At 45.3% G+C, this 18,855-nt stretch overlaps 1 protein-coding gene across 11 annotated transcripts in view; it reads right to left on the reverse strand.

The window, feature by feature from the left end:
• The window catches only part of LOC106606028 (focal adhesion kinase 1), a 135,559-nt gene that overhangs the window by 30,931 nt on the left and 85,773 nt on the right, over positions 1-18,855 (reverse strand). For 8 of the 11 annotated variants that reach the window (XM_045719121.1, XM_045719123.1, XM_045719122.1 and 5 more), the window contains 8 exons: positions 15,106-15,126; positions 12,790-12,887; positions 12,491-12,575; positions 10,729-10,829; positions 4,072-4,187; positions 3,867-3,967; positions 3,373-3,462; positions 3,046-3,250 (listed from right to left, as the gene is read on the reverse strand). In XM_045719121.1, the coding sequence (XP_045575077.1) occupies positions 3,046-3,250; positions 3,373-3,462; positions 3,867-3,967; positions 4,072-4,187; positions 10,729-10,829; positions 12,491-12,575; positions 12,790-12,887; positions 15,106-15,126 (817 nt within the window). The remainder of the gene's footprint in view (positions 1-3,045; positions 3,251-3,372; positions 3,463-3,866; positions 3,968-4,071; positions 4,188-10,728; positions 10,830-12,490; positions 12,576-12,789; positions 12,888-15,105; positions 15,127-18,855) is intronic. The other 3 variants (XM_045719119.1, XM_045719120.1, XM_045719125.1) reach the window with 1 other exon arrangement.

An 18,855-nucleotide genomic window follows, 5' to 3' on the forward strand; every position in this document is an offset into this window, starting at 1 on the left:
GCTCCCTAATTTATATGATGACATAAAACAAGTCTCAACCAACGAACCCCACATCAAATGCCTTTTAAGGGCCTGGCTTTTCATATAAATAGTATTAAGAGTGTAAATATTGACATGGTTTCCAGGACACAGCCCTCTCTTCCATGCTGCTGGAGCACTAGAACATGACCGATGTGGTGGGACTCAGAAAGACTAGTAGAAAGTGGAGGTGTGACTCATGCTGAGTTTTAAACAGGATAATAAAAGCACAGCACTCTTATTTTCCGACATGTCTTCTCTGTGTAAACCAAGGGCACTGTGATGAGAGACAGCATGGCAGGCAGCAGCACGGCAGGCAGCAGCACAGCTCACACAGATGCAGCAGCTACAGGTCTGTTCTATAGCAGTCACTGATGGAAAGGAGACAGAAGTTAAAACTACTTCATCATGGCCCCAGGGTATCTTACCTGGACATCCAAATGCCTAGCTACACAAGTGTGAGCATGCATGGAAATGACGTTGACACTTCATTCTCACAAAAACCCTACCCTGTCAATGAAGGGAAAATGCCCAGCATTGCATCAGTGTCACAAAATCCTTCGTTGTGTTGCACGGAAGACCAAAATGCAGCGGAGTTGTGGAGACTCATATTTTAATTAACAAAAAAAGAGTAACGCATCCACTTGACAAGACAATAAATGATACCCACAACACTAAACAGTTTTGCAGGCTCACCAACGCAGTGCAAAAACCACTACCCACAAAACCAAGTGACAAACATTCTCCTACATATATGACTCCCAATCAGGAACAACGATCCCCAGCTGTTCCTGATCAGGAGTCACAAGACCAACACAGAACAATCACACACACACACACACACACACACAAGACTGACACGTCCTGACCCCAAAACTACTACAACAGCTCCATCTGCTGGTCAGGACGTGACAATCAGAGGGTAATTCAAAGGCAGTTTCCAGGGTGTCTGTCTAGACCTTTCTTGTGAAAGATTACCTGAAGGTGCTTTCCTCACCAGTATTACATACTGACCTTTCTGAAACTGCTACATTCATTTTTGGACATTTAAATAAATGATATATCCCCATTGATTGTTGAAGAATATAACTTCTGAACACCTTAAGAGCTTTAGTTCACCCGTCAATACCTATCATATAAGCTTGTTTCACTTCATTGTTTTTAAACAATGTAATTGTTAACACTGTATAGATTCAAAACATGGTTCAAACTATCATTCTGATATCATGGATGGTCAGTCCTTGTATCCATAGCTCTGTCTATGAATGTGAGTGAGGTTACAATTCTCTAGTCTCGTTCCTCAGCTGTTTACCAAAACAGTGGCCGGTGGCCATTTGTAATTGTCCCTTTCACTACGTCCTTAATAAACCTGGGTCAGACACATATCAAACACTTGAGCTCCACTCAATATAGTTTGCCCCATAAAATGAAACCAATAGAATAGTCCCCAAAACTCCAAGCTAAATCAAACACACAGGTCTGACTCCCTCACCAATGGAAACCTAAGGATAGAAGGTGAGGGTAGGGCCCTGGCACTCTCCCTCTCAGTTACCGTACCAACAATGAGGTCATCCCAGACATGAAGTGGGACAGACGGGCACGGTCTGATGAGTCAGAGCTACTGAGAGGGTCGTCACTGGTCACCACAGCCACTAAGCCATAACCCCACCTATTTCAACAATTTCTCTTCTTAAAATGTGATTTTAAACCTTAACCCTAACCTTACCACACAACCTGATGCCTTAAATTAAGAACAAAAAGCACTTTTTTTTCATGAATTTTATAGCCAATTTTGACTTTGTGGCTGTGCTATCTAGTGGAAACTGACAGAGGGATTTCCCTATGTCTCATGCCACCCAGAGGTGTGACTGACCTCAACTGAATCACAGATCCCAAAACACCATGAAGCCAAGTGTCAGCCAGAGGTGTGACTGACCTCAACTGAATCACAGCACCCAAAACACAATGAAGCCAAGTGTCACCCAGAGGTGTGACTGACCTCAACTGAATTACAGCACCCAAAACACCATGGAGCCAAGTGTCAGCCAGAGGTGTGACTGATCTCAACTGAATTACAGCACCCAAAACACCATGGAGCCAAGTGTCAGCCAGAGGTGTGACTGACCTCAACTGAATCACAGCACCCAAAACACCATGGAGCCAAGTGTCAGCCAAAGGTGTGACTGACCTCAACTGAATTACAGCACCCAAAACACCATGGAGCCAAGTGTCAGCCAGAGGTGTGACTGACCTCAACTAAATCACAGCACCCAAAACACCATGGAGCCAAGTGTCAGCCAGAGGTGTGACTGATCTCAACTGAATCACTGCACCCAAAACACCATCGAGCCAAGTGTCAGCCAGAGAACTGGGCATGTAGTACAGAATATCTACTTGTACAAACAAGCCAGTCAATTCTACCTTCAACGATTGAAATGTGTGGATGCTTTGGTGACAGAGTGCCATCTAGTGACCAAGAATGAACATCTATCTAGATGGGGTCGGCAACAGGTGGCCTGTTTAAAAATATATATATTTTCGTTACCTATTTCATTTAGGAAATCTGTTTCCAAGTAATCTTACAAATAAAAAAAGAGACGTGATCGTGTTTCAATATAATCAAGGTATGAAATTATTGTTATTTTTAAATACAATCTCTTTTTGGGCTTAGTTGTGGTCAATTTGCAGTGTACAAATTATTAGAATTATTTTAAGGCCCCACGACCATTCGTTCCGACACCCCCCTCCCCACTATATATGAGAAACATTTGGAATTGGAATTTCAGTTCACTTCCTGAACTGACTCAATTGAAATGGAATGAACTCCAACCCTGATAGATATGCATTATTTTTCCTCCACAGTCAATGTACCTCAGTTCAGACTCAGTGAAAGATAAAACTGCAAAATACATTTAGCTAAAGTATGGCTCTTATGTCATTGTAGTTGTAGGAGATAGTCTTCAAGGTATGATAACGCACCCTGCACTACAGCATTGTACATGCCGATGGACCGACTGACGGACATACCTGAGCTGGGCTTTGAGCTCTGTGAAGCAGGGTCTCTTGCTAGGGTCGTAGGCCCAGCACTTGGTCATCAGGCTGTACAGGGTAGGGGGGCAGTTGTGGGGCATGGCCAGACGCTCTCCGTTCTCTATCCGGCCGATGACATCGTTGTTCTTCACCCCCTGGAAGGGTTTGACTCCGTAGATGAGGATCTCCCACATACACACACCTGGAGTACAGAGAAACATATATTTATTTAAACCCTAATTTATCAGCTAGTAACATACAGCCTTGGTCTTAAAAGTTTTAGACCACTGTTTGATAAGTACTGTATCAAATTCCCATACTCACCAAACATCCACACGTCACTGGCTGAGGTAAAGCGTCTGAAGTTAATAGACTCTGGTGCCATCCATTTGATAGGCAGTTTCCCTTTGGAGGCTGGGAGGAGAGGTGAAAGCTTGACTTTTATTTTTTGTGATCAAATGTTTTTATTGTGATTGATTAGACAGGTACACATGAACAATGCAACAAGTAACAAGACACACACTTCCCCTCCCACAGGACTTCCATAAGCCATAGTTAGATGAGTGGTTCACAATAACAGTCTCACAAGAGTCATACGCTGATGAAAAGAGCTGTTGAGTTTCTTTCACTCGCCCCATGCATACGTGCAACAGATATTTCCATGTTTATAATGTCCATGAATGACAGCAGCCACAGCTGTCTGCTTAAAGAGTGAGGAACCTAATGAATGACTTACTTATAACAAAAACAGCAGAAAGTGATCTCCTCTGGTATGCTAACTGTGGACAGTTAGTCTCCAGAACAGGTGAAACTCCTACCTTTGTAATAGGAGCTGTCCTCCATGTATCGAGACAAGCCAAAGTCTCCCAGTTTAACACAGTCCACTGAGGATACCAGCACGTTCCTGGCAGCTATATCCCTGCACGACGCAGACATGGTTACAATGGATAAGAGAAGAGTAGTGTGTTTACAGGAAACACACAAAAGCCATATTAATGAGGCTAGATTGGGGTGAGGGCTTACCTATGTACAAAACGCTTGCTCTCCAGGTAGGCGAGTGCTGTGCTTAGCTGGAAAGCGTAGAGAATCAGTGATGCCAAGTCGAGGTTGTATTTTCTCACTTGCAGGAAGGAGCGTAGCTGTAAAGATGGGAAGAGAAAACAAAAGATGATACTTACTTTAGCATGTAAATTACATGCAGGGGCTTCCTGGGGCTGAAGCCCCTGGGCTCAAAAAAACATAAAAAAATGTATAATAATAATAATAAAGGAGATATATACAGTATGTATTATATATGTAGTATTTATTTTGAGTGTAGACAGCCTGATGCCATTTTGCTAATCATCAGGTGGGGGGAGGAGAGGAGGTAGGGGGTGCCATGTGGGTAACTGGGGGCCCTGCCTTGATTGGGTAACTGATTAACTAAAAAAATTAAAATAATAAACTGCATAATGTAACGGCTGTCTTCTGTAGAAATGGACCAAGGCGCAGCAGGTATGTGAATACTCATCTTTAATAAAAATAAAGGAGTAAAGCATCCACTTAACAATGCAAACAAAGTGACAACAGCTACAGTTCTGCAGGCTAGAAACGCAGTGCAAAAACAACCACCCACAACCCCAAAGAAAAACACACACACCTATATAGGACTTCCAATCAAAGGCAACTATACACACCTGCCTTCAATTGGAAGTCCCAATCATCCACCCAACATTTAACCAACACAAACATGCCACGTCCTGACCCCAAAACTAAAACACTAGCTCCCTCTGCTGGTCAGGACGTGACAGTACCCCCCCCTCAAGGTGCAGACCCCGGAATGCACCTACCAACAAAAAAACCCAACACAAAACCCATAAACAATAACCCTAAAACAATAAGGGAGGGAAGGGAGGGTGGCTGCCGTCACCGACGGCACTGCTACACCCTCCTTCCCCAACCCACCTATCCTGGAGGTGGCTCAGGTGCAGGGCGTGGACCTTGCTCCACCGTCGGCGTAGCCCACTTCGGTGGCGCTGCTAACTGCACCGGGCAGACGGGCCACTTGGGCTGACCCTGGCAGACGGACCACTCGTGCTGGGCCGGGGGACAGGAGGGCCCCTCGGGCTGGGCCGGGGGACAGGAGGGCCCCTCGGGCTGGGCCGGGGGACAGGAGGGCCCCTCGGGCTGGGCCGGGGGACAGGAGGGCCACTCGGGCTGGGCCGGAGGGCAGGAGGGCCACTCGGGCTGGGCCGGAGGGCAGGAGGGCCCCTCGGGCTGGGCCGGAGAGCAGGAGGGCCCCTCGGGCTGGGCCGGAGAGCAGGAGGGCCCCTCGGGCTGGGCCGGAGAGCAGGAGGGCCCTTCGGGCTGGGCCGGAGAGCAGGAGGGCCCCTCGGGCTGGGCCGGAGAGCAGGAGGGCCCCTCGGGCTGGGCCGGAGAGCAGGAGGGCCCCTCGGGCTGGGCCGGAGGGCAGGAGGGCCCCTCGGGCTGGGCCGGAGGGCAGGAGGGCCACTCGGGCTGGGCCGGAGGGCAGGAGGACCACTCGGGCTGGGCCGGAGGGCAGGAGGACCACTCGGGCTGGGCCGGAGGGCAGGAGGACCACTCGGGCTGATCCTGACAGGCCGGGCACCCTGGCAGATCAGGGCAGGCGGGCACCTCTGGCAGAACAGGGCAGTCCGGCCACTCTGGCAGAACAGGGCAGTCCGGCCACTCTGGCAGAACAGGGCAGTCCGGCCACTCTGGCAGAACAGGGCAGTCCGGCCACTCTGGCAGAACAGGGCAGTCCGGCCACTCTGGCAGAACAGGGCAGTCCGGCCACTCTGGCAGAACAGGGCAGTCCGGCCACTCTGGCAGAACAGGGCAGTCCGGCCACTCTGGCAGAACAGGGCAGTCCGGCCACTCTGGCAGAACAGGGCAGTCCGGCCACTCCGGCAGTTCAGGGCAGTCCGGCCACTCCGGCAGTTCAGGGCAGTCCGGCCACTCCGGCAGTTCAGCGCAGTCTGGCCACTCCGGCAGTTCAGCGCAGTCTGACCTCTCTGGCGACTGTTGACTGGCGGGCAGCTCTGACGACTGTTGACTGGCGGGCAGCTCTGACGACTGTTGACTGGCGGGCAGCTCTGACGACTGATGACTGGCGGGCAGCTCTGACGACTGTTGACTGGCGGGCAGCTCTGACGACTGTTGACTGGCGGGCAGCACTGACGACTGTTGACTGGCGGGCAGCTCTGGTGACTGTTGACTGGCGAAGCTGGGTTGACACACTAGACTCCTGATGCGTGGGGCTGGTATAGGACGTGCCAGCCTGGAGACACGCACCTCCATGCTAGTGCGTCTGGCGGGAAACACCGGACCGAAAGGGCGCGCTGGCGGTCTTGATTGTAGGGTTGGCATCCCCCCTTCCGGCTCGATGCTCACCTTGCCCTGGCACCTGCGGGGCACTGGTATGGGCGAACTGGGCTGTGCGTCCGTATAGGCGAGATGGTGCATACCTCAGCGTAACATGGCGCCTTCCACCTCGTACGCACCTCCCTGTAGTCACGGGTAGCTGGCTTACGGCTCTTCCCTGGCCTGGCCAAACTACCCGTGTGCCCCCCCCCAAAAAAAATCTTGGGGTTGCCTCTCGGGTTCCCTTAGCTCCCTTAACTTGTCCGCCCAGAATTTTCTTTCGTCCTGCCAGGTCCATTCCTCCATTTTCTTCTCCTGTGGCTTCCTCCTCTTCTGCTGCTTGGTCCTTTGGTGGGTGGTTCTGTAACGGCTGTCTTCTGTAGAAATGGACCAAGGCGCAGCAGGTATGTGAATACTCATCTTTAATAAAAATAAAGGAGTAAAGCATCCACTTAACAATGCAAACAAAGTGACAACAGCTACAGTTCTGCAGGCTAGAAACGCAGTGCAAAAACAACCACCCACAACCCCAAAGAAAAACACACACACCTATTAGGACTTACAATCAAAGGCAACTATACACACCTGCCTTCAATTGGAAGTCCCAATCATCCACCCAACATTTAACCAACACAAACATGCCACGTCCTGACCCCAAAACTAAAACACTAGCTCCCTCTGCTGGTCAGGACGTGACACATAATAAATAAATGTGACTGCTCAATTGTGTAAGTCAGGGGCTGGTCCCAAAAAATGTTGTGCATTTTTTTGTATTACTATAATAATTTTTTATCCAACCACAGGAGCCCGCTCTCAGTGTTCAAAATACACCAGAGAGCACAATTTCAAGAAACTAGGCATATGTCGCACATCACTACCTCACAGGAGAGTAAACTTTTTTTTATTATAAAAATGTGGTTTTTGGCAGAAATGCCTTCTGAAACATGTGAACTTTCATGTGCCTTAATAACAAACTTGTATGCCATCTGTAAATACAAATAAAATCGTTACATTTTTTAGTTTAGCCACAGAAAAAGACAGTATCCTTCTTGCTAGCCATGATTGGCTGAGAGAATGAGTGGGCTGGACATGCCGAGAGATGAGTTCCGACTGGTCTGCCATGTAGCTCGCTTCTGTCTATAACATGAGCTGGTCAGTATGTGTAGGTAATCCTTTCTAACAGGGCTTTTTTTAAAAGACATTGCGTAGTAGAACTGCATAAGTGTTGTTCTCCACTTTCCGGAGGGCCGAGTTTTGAAATCAGTGGAATGATAGCTAAGGAGACGGAGAAGATTCTGCCGTTTGATTGCAAATATGCAGACAGAGTTGAAAAGAGAACACACAGAAGGCTGTTGTATAAAACACCTGTCTCTGGGTTACATCGTCAAACTAAGGACAACCATGGCATCCGTGACAGAGAGGGAGAAGCGTCTATCCATGCATACAGGTAAGATAGTCTAGCTGGCTACATTTTCAGATAATGCACATGTCTAATTTAGTTAATTTCAAGTTAAAGTGTACTGTTAGCTAACTAGCTAACGTTAGCTGGCTGGCTAGCTAACGTTACGTGTATGATCTGTGTAGTTATATTATTCGTATGTCAGAGCCATTTCCATTGCTAGTTATAGCCTAATGTTAGCTAGCTAACATTGAACCTGGTTGGTTAGCTGCCTACAGATTCATGCAGGGTATTAACGTTATGAGTTGGGATTATGGTTCATTGTTTAGCTAGCTAGCTACATGTCTAAACAAAAGACTGCACTATGCAAGTAACGATTTCAATGTTCATGATGCCAATGCGACAACTGTCGATAGACGTAGCTGATAAATTCGCTCTGGCTATCTACTCCGATTTCAGATCACTCTTGTCTGAGTGTGCCAGAGCGCAGAATAACTGACGAATTTACGAACGCTCAACACCAATTGTATATGGCCCGTGTCAGTAAACGTTGGCAAAAAAGCCTGATTAAATTATTGCCAGCAGCACAGTTGCAGTCACCAATGCTCTGGATAACATAAAAACAGCCTAACCAGCTCTGGTAGTGCCAGAAAAATGGTCAGAGTGAGCTGTTCTCTCATTTGTGTCTGGAAGTAGCTAGCCAACATTAGCCAGTTAGCTTGGGTGCTTGACTGCTGATGTTAGGTCCGAACGCTTGGATCAACCCTACTCCTCGGCTAGACCGTCCAGTGTGCGCTCTGAACGTTCCGAGAGCGAAACGCTCTGAATTTGCGAATGTACAATCTGACAACGCTGAGTTTACGAATGCCCAGAGTGCACTCTGAGCACACTCTGGCAGTTCAGATTAAATTTATGAACACATAGTATTAACCAGCCTTTAGTCTTGAAATCTTTGGTTGTTTAGTACATGGCCTCAAGTGAATCCTTAAAGAGATGGGACAGGCAAAGGCTTAAGAGGGTGTGAACAATGCTGAATGGGTGTAGACCAAGAAAAGCTCCCCAGTAGGTACCAAAACATTAAGAGCCATTTTCTCAAAAGTGAGGTTACAAGTTTATCAACTTTCAAAGCAGAATTACTTTCCCATTGTTTATCAACTGTAGTGTATGATATACCATTTTCTAGCTCTGAGTCTCTACTTTCATCCAATGTAAAAAACCCAATTTTAAATTTTGCTACATAAAACCTGTGGATTAAGTTTTATCACAAGCACATACAGGTAGCTTATCTGCCAAAATAAAGGAAACACCAACATAAAGTGGGACACCACGAGCTGCCAGAACATCTTCAATGCGCCTTGGCATAGATTCTACAAGTGGACCTAAACCATGCCAGGAAATTGCACCCCACACCATAAAATATACCTAATTTAATCAAGTGTTTCCTTTATTTTGGCAGTTACAGGTATGGTTATGCCTACAGTCGGGAAGGCTGCAGTTAGGGCAGCATGAGCACCAAATATAGGTTACAGCTTGTTGTGGCCATATAATCCATAGAGGGGGTTTTGGAACCTCTTACCCTGGCAATTTGACTGTTAAACTCATTTAATTTTTTTTTATTTATTTAAACTTTATTTAACTAGGCAAGTCAGTTAAGAACAAATTCTTATTTCCAATGACGGCCTACACCAGCCAAATCCAGGCGGGCAATGCTGGGCCAATTGTGCTCCGCTCTATGGGACTCACAATCACAGCCGGTTGTGATACAGCCTGGAATCAAACCAGGGTGTCTGTAGTGACGCCTCAAGCACTGAGATGCAGGGCCTTATACCGCTGCGCCACTCGGGAGCCCTAATGGGTACACTGGCAATGGGTGCCAGGGAACTGCCATCAATGGATTATATTTCTATGGTTGGTTGCGGATGTCAGTTTGCCTTTTACAGATTTCAAAATACAATCACTGGAAAAACGGACATTTTGGAAAGCAAATGCCTACTGCTGAAAAAACAAGACTAATCTGTCTATAGAACCAATGGAAACACATTTCTCAACAAATGACAGCAGCACTGTTTTTCAAAGTAGCTCATCTTGAGACAGGCTATTGCCACGACGAGCACATTGGCCATCACCGTGGGTGAGTCAGTGTGCCACTGGACATTACATTTAGTAGCCTACTGTGATATATATACTGTATATATATTGCCTCCTGATAATGTACAATCTGTGTGTCGCTTCATTGGCCTGGGCTATTGTTTGTTGTGAATTCCAGACCAGATTGATCTCAGTTTGTCAGTCAGAGTAGACACTGATTTCAGTCATTTGTGTGGTATTAAAAAAGATTGTGCTAATGTCTTCTGTCATGTAAATGACATAGAAATGCATGAAATGCGGTTTTTAAATCCTCATGTGTGGAAATTCTAAAAACATCTCTGCTCAACTGTAGCCTATGCCACATGCCAAATCTTATTCTGGCTTTAGGGCCTCTTTCTTCAACAGTAAATGTAACACGCTTCCAATTGCATCTTAGTGCATGGATTTGTTTACAGAAAATGATGGTGTACCGGGAAGGAGGGGCTATAGAAAAAACAAAGCCCGGGGCCTATGATTTCTTAATCCGGCCCTGATCATTTATAACATAGACTGCCTTCTACAATGTACTATATAAACCTTGAAATTGAACCTTGAATGTGATGCCTCTATCCACCACTAGATGGCCATCCCTAACAGCTGAAACGTTGTGAAAGGTAGAAGAAGTACCATCCAAGACTAAATGAGTAAAGAAATTTAAAAAATCTAATTACAGTACTCTTCAACATGACCCATAGGTTACTGTTACAGAGCCTGAGGTCATCACTGTTAAACTGATTCCTGTATTAAAGATACTTCCTGTATTAAAGCACTGTATTGTGTGTGTTCTGTACCTCTCCCAGTGTACACAGCTCCATGATGATCCACCCTGGGTTTTCTGTGATCACTCCAATCAGCTTCACTATGTGGGGGTGGTCAAACTGACGCATGGTCACTGCATGGGGACAACACACACACACACACACACACACACACACACACACACACACACACACACACACACACACACACACACACACACACACACACACACACACACACACACACACACACACACACACACACACACACACACAGTCTATTCAGTGTAATTGAATAGACCAGGGATTAGCTAGGCTATGGTTTATAGAATCAGGTTACTGTATGTAGGGCGAAAAGGTAGAGTGGAAAATGAAGACTGATTATATAGTGGATTATTATTCATGTTGATAATAAATATCAAGGCTGTTATGAAGGAAGCAGGCCCATGTTTACAGTGGGCTATTTTAGGAGAGGAGGGGACAGGAGAGGAGGAGAGAAGGGAGGAAGGGAGAGAAGAGGGGAGGAGAGGCTGGGGTTAGAGGAGAGGAGGGGACAGGAGAGGAGGAGAGGAGAGAAGGGAGGAAGGGAGAGAAGAGGGGAGGAGAGGCTGGGGTTAGAGGAGAGGAGGGGCCAGGAGAGGAGGGGAGGAGAGAAGGGAGGAAGGGAGAGAAGAGGGGAGGAGAGGCTGGGGTTAGAGGAGGGGACAGGAGAGGAGGAGAGGAGAGAAGGGAGGAAGGGAGAGAAGAGGGGAGGAGAGGAGAGGCTGGGGTTAGAGGAGAGGAGGGGACAGGAGAGGAGGAGAGGAGAGAAGGGAGAGAAGAGGGGAGGAGAGGCTGGGGTTAGAGGAGAGGAGGGGACAGGAGAGGAGGAGAGGAGAGAAGGGAGGAAGGGAGAGAAGAGGTGAGGAGAGGCTGGGGTTAGAGGAGAGGAGGGGACAGGAGAGGAAGGGAGGCTTTATCGTGGTGATGTGCTATTTGATGTGTTTTAGAGCAGTGTGTGTGTTTGAGTTTTGTCTCTCTCTGTCTCTCTGTGTGTGTGTGTGTGTGTGTGTGTGTGTGTGTGTGTGTGTGTGTGTGTGTGTGTGTGTGTGTGTGTGTGTGTGTGTGTGTGTGTGTGTGTGTGTGTGTGTGTGTGTGTGTGTGTGTGTGTGTGTGTGTGCATCCATGTGTGTAGTGTTAGAGAGAGTGTGTGTGGGTATGCACGCATGAGTGTGTGTGTCTCAGACTTCAGCAAGGGGAAGGGAAGGGGTGTGTATTGCACTTGGGAAATCAGCAGGACTGTACTAGTGTAAACCCACTTTCTCTAAACCCATTCCTCTCTAAAGCGGTGCTCTGTCCTCCCCAGTCCCCCTGCAGCCTCCACACATTCCTGCTGTGTTTTCATACATGGGGGTTAGCTCAGTCCCACCTTGTCTGGGCATTTCATCTGGATAAAGGAGCCTTTCTCTCTGTCAGGACCACTGGAGCTGAAGAGCAGTTAAGTCTTCTGCTGTTCAAAAACCCACTGCTACACTAAGTCTGCATCACAAATGGCACACAAATACCCATAAAGCGCGCTATATAGGAAATAGGGTGCCATTTGGGATGCATGCTAAATCTCTGCAGCATGTTGTAGCCCTAAAAAGGTAGAAATATCTGTCTGAGATTGCTATGCTGAGAATGCGCCCTAGACGCAAACTAAAAGCTCATGTGTTCAACCCTCAGTAGTATACACACAACTGATGTAATATGTATGAAGAGCAAGAGGTCGTATGTGCTGTGATCAAGAAGGACGACAGGGGGAGGTGTTACTTACGAGCTTCTTGTAAGAACTTCTCCCTGACACTATCAGAGGTGCAGTTCTTACACGTCTTGATGGCCACAGACAGAGCAGGGTTTTCCTACAGAGAGAAATAAAACATCAGAAAATGGTAGTTTAAATAAATCAAGTCTAAGAGGATTGTGTCTTGTTTTTCCACAAGTGTGTAAACACCCTATTCCCTATGTAGAGCATTAATTTTGAACAAGGCCCATAGAGATACCCATAGGGCTCTGGTCAAAAGCAGTGGGTTACATAGGGAATAGGGAGCCATTTGGGACATAACCTAGGCCTACCGGGCTCATGTAGACTCCCTGGTGGACGTCCCCGAACTGTCCCTCTCCGATACAGCGACCCAGCTCAATCCTCTGTCTCTGAATCTCATAGTCCCTGGCTGGATACAACACACAGCTTTAGACACACTGACGGTATAATCTCATAGTCCCTGGCTGGGTACAACACAGCATTAGACACACTGACTGTATAATCTCATAGTCCCTGGCTGGGTACAACACACAGCATTAGACACACTGACTTTATAATCTCATAGTCCCTGGCTGGGTACAACACACAGCATTAGACACACTGATTTAATAATCTCATAGTCCCTGGCTGGGTACAACACAGCATTTGACACACTGATTTAATAATCTCATAGTCCCTGGCTGGGTACAACACAGAGCATTAGACACACTGACTGTATAATCTCATAGTCCCTGGCTGGGTACAACACACAGCATTAGACACACTGACTTTATAATCTCATTGTCCCTAGCTGGGTACAACACAGCATTAGACACACTGACTTTATAATCTCATAGTCCCTGGCTGGGTACAACACAGCATTAGACACACTGACTGTATAATCTCATAGTCCTGGCTGGGTACAACACAGCATTAGACACAATGACTGTATAATCTCATAGTCCCTGGCTGGGTACAACACACAGTGTTAGACACACTGACTGTATAATCTCATAGTCCCTGGCTGGATACAACACACCGCATTAGACACACTGATTTTATAATCTCATAGTCCCTGGCTGGGTACAACACAGCATTAGACACACTGACTTTATAATCTCATAGTCCCTGGTTGGGTACAACACAGTGTTAGATACACTGACTTTATAATCTCATAGTCCCTGGCTGGGTACAACACAGCATTAGACACACTGACTTTATAATCTCATAGTCCCTAGTTGGGTACAACACAGTGTTAGATACACTGACTTTATAATCTCATAGTCCCTGGCTGGGTACAACACAGCATTAGACACACTGACTTTATAATCTCATAGTCCCTGGTTGGGTACAACACAGTGTTAGATACACTGACTGTATAATCTCATAGTCCCTGGCTGGGTACAACACAGCATTAGACACACTGACTGTATAATCTCATAGTCCCTGGCTGGGTACAACACAGCATTAGACACACTGACTGTATAATCTCATATGTCCCTGGCTGGGTACAACACAGCATTAGACACACTGACTGTATAATCTCATAGTCCCTGGCTGGGTACAACACAGCATTAGACACACTGACTGTATAATCTCATAGTCCCTGGCTGGGTACAACACAGCATTAGACACACTGACTGTATAATCTCATAGTCCCTGGCTGGGTACAACACAGCATTAGACACACTGACTGTATAATCTCATAGTCCCTGGCTGGGTACAAAACAGCATTATACACACTGACTGTATAATCTCATAGTCCCTGGCTGGGTACAACACAGCATTAGACACACTGACTGTATATACTCATAGTCCCTGGCTGGATACAACACAGTGTTAGACACACTGACTGTATAATCTCATAGTCCCTGGCTGGGTACAACACAGCTTTAGACACACTGACTTCATATCAACTGGATTAAAGGCAATGGGTTGTATGGACGTGAAGATCACAGTATAACATGCAATAATCCAATTCCATTAAAATCAGGACTGCTAAGGCTGTCCATGGATTCGCATGCAATTGCTGATTTGTTGAATAAATACAATCATATTGTCAATATGAAATAACCATGCAAAATGTTTCACCAGACATGCCAAGCCATAATCAGATTTACCATTGAAATGTAAAACATTACTAAACAGTATGATGGCATCAAATTATCTTTGTTTTCTTCTTAACTTTGCACATATTCTGGAGGGCCAGTGAGTGGCCATGCTGCAGCAGTACTGTGTCTGATTAGTGGCTGTGATCCCTTCCATCCATAACGGGTCAATAGGACAGCCTGGCTGCACTATTTATCTTTCTCTGGGCTGGACAGTGTCTATTCACCAACAACCAACAAATCAATCAAAACACTACATGTACTGCTATTTTGGCAAAAATGAAACAAAATCACAGAAACATCATCACACAAGTCAAACCATAGGTAGACCTGGGTCAAATGGTAAATACTTTCAAATACTTGATTTAGCTTGGATATTGATTGGCCTTGTGCGACCACTCCATTGGTTCAATTGCACACTAAATCAAGTGTCGCTCAAGTATTTGAAAGTATTTGACATATATGGTTGACCCTGGTCTGACAACCACAATACAACCAAAAGGCAATCCTCAAGTACAGGGCTGAGACGCACACCATTACCTTCCTCTAGTCCATAGTATTCTGCAGGGCAGTTCATGTGAGGAGAAATCTTTTAGAAGTACATCAACATTGGAGGAACATACTTTTAAAATTGTTTAAACTGTACAAAAGGTCCCTCCCTCTTCCCTTGTCCCTGGTTTGGAGAAACACATGACTAACTCAGAGTGCTTTTCTGGCAAAGGGAAGTGACATTTCTTGCATGTAGAAGACAGTCAGTGCAAACAAACTGCAGGGAGATGAATACCCTTGGACTACACTGCCATTTGTCAGCAGCCTCTGTTGCCAGCTGGGTTTGTGTGTGTGTGTGTGCACATAATATAAACGGCTAGTGTTTCAGGCTATGTTAAATACTTCTCCACTGTTACGATACAAAATAAACTAAGGAGTCGTGTGGAGGACAATCTTAGAAAAAATAGTTCCAAAAGGGTTCTTCAGCTGTCCCCATAGGAGAACCCTTTTTGGTTCCAGGCAGAACACTTTTTGGGGTTTCAGGTAGAACCTAGGGTTATTCAAAGGGTTCTCCTATGGTTCTCCTATGGGGACAACCGAAGAACCATTTTAGGTTCTACATACAGTTGAAGTCGGAAGTTTACATACACCTTAGCCAAATACATTTAAACTCAGTTTTTCACAATTCCTGACATTTAATCAGAGTAAAACTTCCCTGTCTTAGGTCAGTTAGGATCACCACTTTATTTTAAGAATGTGAAATGTCAGAATAATAGTAGAGAGAATGATTTATTTCAGCTTTTATTTCTTTCATCACATTTACAGTGGGTCAGAAGTTTACATACACTCAATTAGTATTTGGTAGCATTGCCTTTAAACTGTTTAACTTGGGTCAAACGTTTTGGGTAGCCTTCCACAAGCTTCCCACAATAAGTTGGGTGAATTTTGGCCCATTCCTCCTGACAGAGCTGGTGTAACTGAGTCAGGTTTGTAGGCCACCTTGCTCGCACACACTTTTTCAGTTCTGCCCACACATTTTCTATAGAGTTGAGGTCAGGGCTTTGTGATGGCCACTCCAATACCTTGACTTTGTTGTCCTTAAGCCATTTTGCCACAACTTTGGAAGTTTGGTTGGGGTCATTGTCCATTTGGAAGACCCATTTGCGACCAAGCTTTAACTTCCTGACTGATGTCTTGAGATGTTGCTTCAATATATCCACATAATGTTCCTTCCTCATGATGCCATCTATTTTGTGAAGTTCACCAGTCCGTCCTGCAGCAAAGCACCCCCACAACATGATGCTGCCATCCCCGTGCTTCACGGTTGGGATGGTGTTCTTCGGCTTGCAAGCCTCCCCATTTCTCCTCCAAACGTAACGATGGTCATTATGGCCAAACAGTTCTATTTTTGTTTCATCAGACCAGGGGACATTTCTCCAAAAAGTACGATCTTTGTCCCCATGTGCAGTTGCAAACCGTAGTCTGGCTTTTTTATGGCGGTTTTGGAGCAGTGGCTTCTTCCTTACTGAGCGGCCTTTCAGGTTATGTCGATATAGGACTTGTTATACTGTGGATATAGATACTTTTGTACCTGTTTCCTCCAGCATCTTCACAAGGTCCTTTGCTTTTGTTCTGGGATTGATTTGCACTTTTCGCTCCAAAGTACGTTCATCTCTAGGAGACAGAACGCGTCTCCTTCCTGAGCGGTATGATGGCTGTGTGGTCCCATGGTGTTTATACTTGCGTACTATTGTTTGTACAGATGAATGTGGTACCTTCAGGCGTTTGGAAATTGCTCCCAAGGATGAACCAGACTTGTGGATGGAGGTCTTGGCTGATTTCTTTTGATTTTCCCATGATGTCAAGCAAAGAGGCACAGGGTTTGAAGGTAGGCCTTGAAATACATCCACAGGTACACCTCCGATTGACTCAAATGATGTCAATTAGCCTATCAGAAGCTTCTACAGCCATAACATCATTTTCTGGAATTTTCCAAGCTGTTTAAAGGCACAGTCAACTTAGTGTATGTAAACTTCTGACCCACTGGAATTGTAATACAGTGAAATAATCTGTCTGTAAACAATTGTTGGAAAAATGAATTGTGTCATGCACAAAGTAAATGTCCTAACCGACTTGCCAAAACTATAGTTTGTTAACCTGTTTAGGATAGGGGGCAGTATTTTCACGGCCGGATAAAAAACGTACCCGATTTAATCTGGTTATTACTCCTGCCCAGAAACTAGAATATGCATATAATTGTTTGATTTGGATAGAAAACACCTTAAAGTTTCTAAAACTGTTTGAATGGTGTCTGTGAGTATAACAGAACTCATATGGCAGGCCAAAACCTGAGAAGATTGCATACAGGAAGTGCCCTCTCTGACCATTTCTTGGCCTTCTATTGCCTCTTTATGGAAAATAGAGGATCTCTGCTGTAATGTGACATTTTCTAAGGCTCCCATAGGCTCTCAGAAGGCGCCAGAACGGGGAATGATGACTCTGCAGTCCCTGGCTGAAAAACAGTAGCGCATTTGGATAGTGGCTGATCTGAGAACAATGAAATGGGAGCGCGTGTGCATGTGAAGAGTCCATTTTACATTTTCAGTCTTTGAACGAAAACGACGTCTCCCGGTCGGAATATCATCGCTATTTTACGACACAAATCGCATATAAATTGATTTTAAACAGCGTTTGACATGCTTCGAAGTACGGTAATGGAATATTTTGAAATGTTTTGTCACGATACGCGCCGGCGCGTCACCCTTCGGATAGTGTCTTGAACGCAAGAACAAAACGCCGCTATTTGGATATAACTATGGATTATTTGGAACCAAAACAACATTGGGTGTAAACTAGAAGTCCTGGGAGTGCATTCTGACGAAGAACAGCAAAGGTAATCCAATTTTTCTTATAGTAAATCTGAGTTTGGTGAGTGCCAAACTTGGTGGGTGTCAAAATAGCTAGTCTGTGATGGCCGGGCTATCTACTCAGAATATTTCAAAATGTGCTTTCACCGAAAAGCTATTTTAAAATCGGACACCGATTGCATAAAGGAGTTCTGTATCTATAATTCTTAAAATAATTGTTATGTTTTTTGTGAACGTTTATCGTGAGTAATTTAGCAAATTCACCGGAAGTGTTCGGTGGGTATGCTAGTTCTGAACGTCACATGCTAATGTAAAAAGCTGGTTTTTGATATAAATATGAACTTGATTGAACAAAACATGCATGTATTGTATAACATAATGTCCTAGGAGTGTCATCTGGTGAAGATCATCAAAGGTTAGTGCTGCATTTAGCTGTGGTTTTGGTTTTTGTGACATTATATTCTAGCTTGAAAAATGGGTGTGTGATTATTTCTGGCTGGGTACTCTCCTGACATAATCTAATGTTTTGCTTTCATTGAAAGCCTTTTTGAAATCGGACAATGTGGTTAGATAAAGGAGAGTCTTGTCTTTAAAATGGTGTAAAATAGTCATATATTTGAAAAATGAAAGTTTTGGGATTTTTTAGGAATTTGTAATTCGCGCCACGCCCTATCATTGGATATTGGAGCGGTGTTCCGCTAGCGGAACATTTAGATGTAAGAGGTTAACAAGAAATTTGTGGAGTGGTTGAAAAACGAGTTTTAATGACTACAACCTAAGTGTATGTAAACTTCCGACTTCAACTGCAGCACCTTTTTTTCCTGAAGAGTGTAGGACAAAGGACAGATATGTCATGAAAAATGAAATGTTGAGAGGAAACTGTTTGAATAAGCAGCAGAAGACACAGTCACAGCCAGCTCATTCTACTAACAGT

The sequence above is a fragment of the Salmo salar genome, chromosome ssa05 (genome assembly GCF_905237065.1).
Source record: "Salmo salar chromosome ssa05, Ssal_v3.1, whole genome shotgun sequence".
NCBI classification, from domain to species: domain Eukaryota; kingdom Metazoa; phylum Chordata; class Actinopteri; order Salmoniformes; family Salmonidae; genus Salmo; species Salmo salar.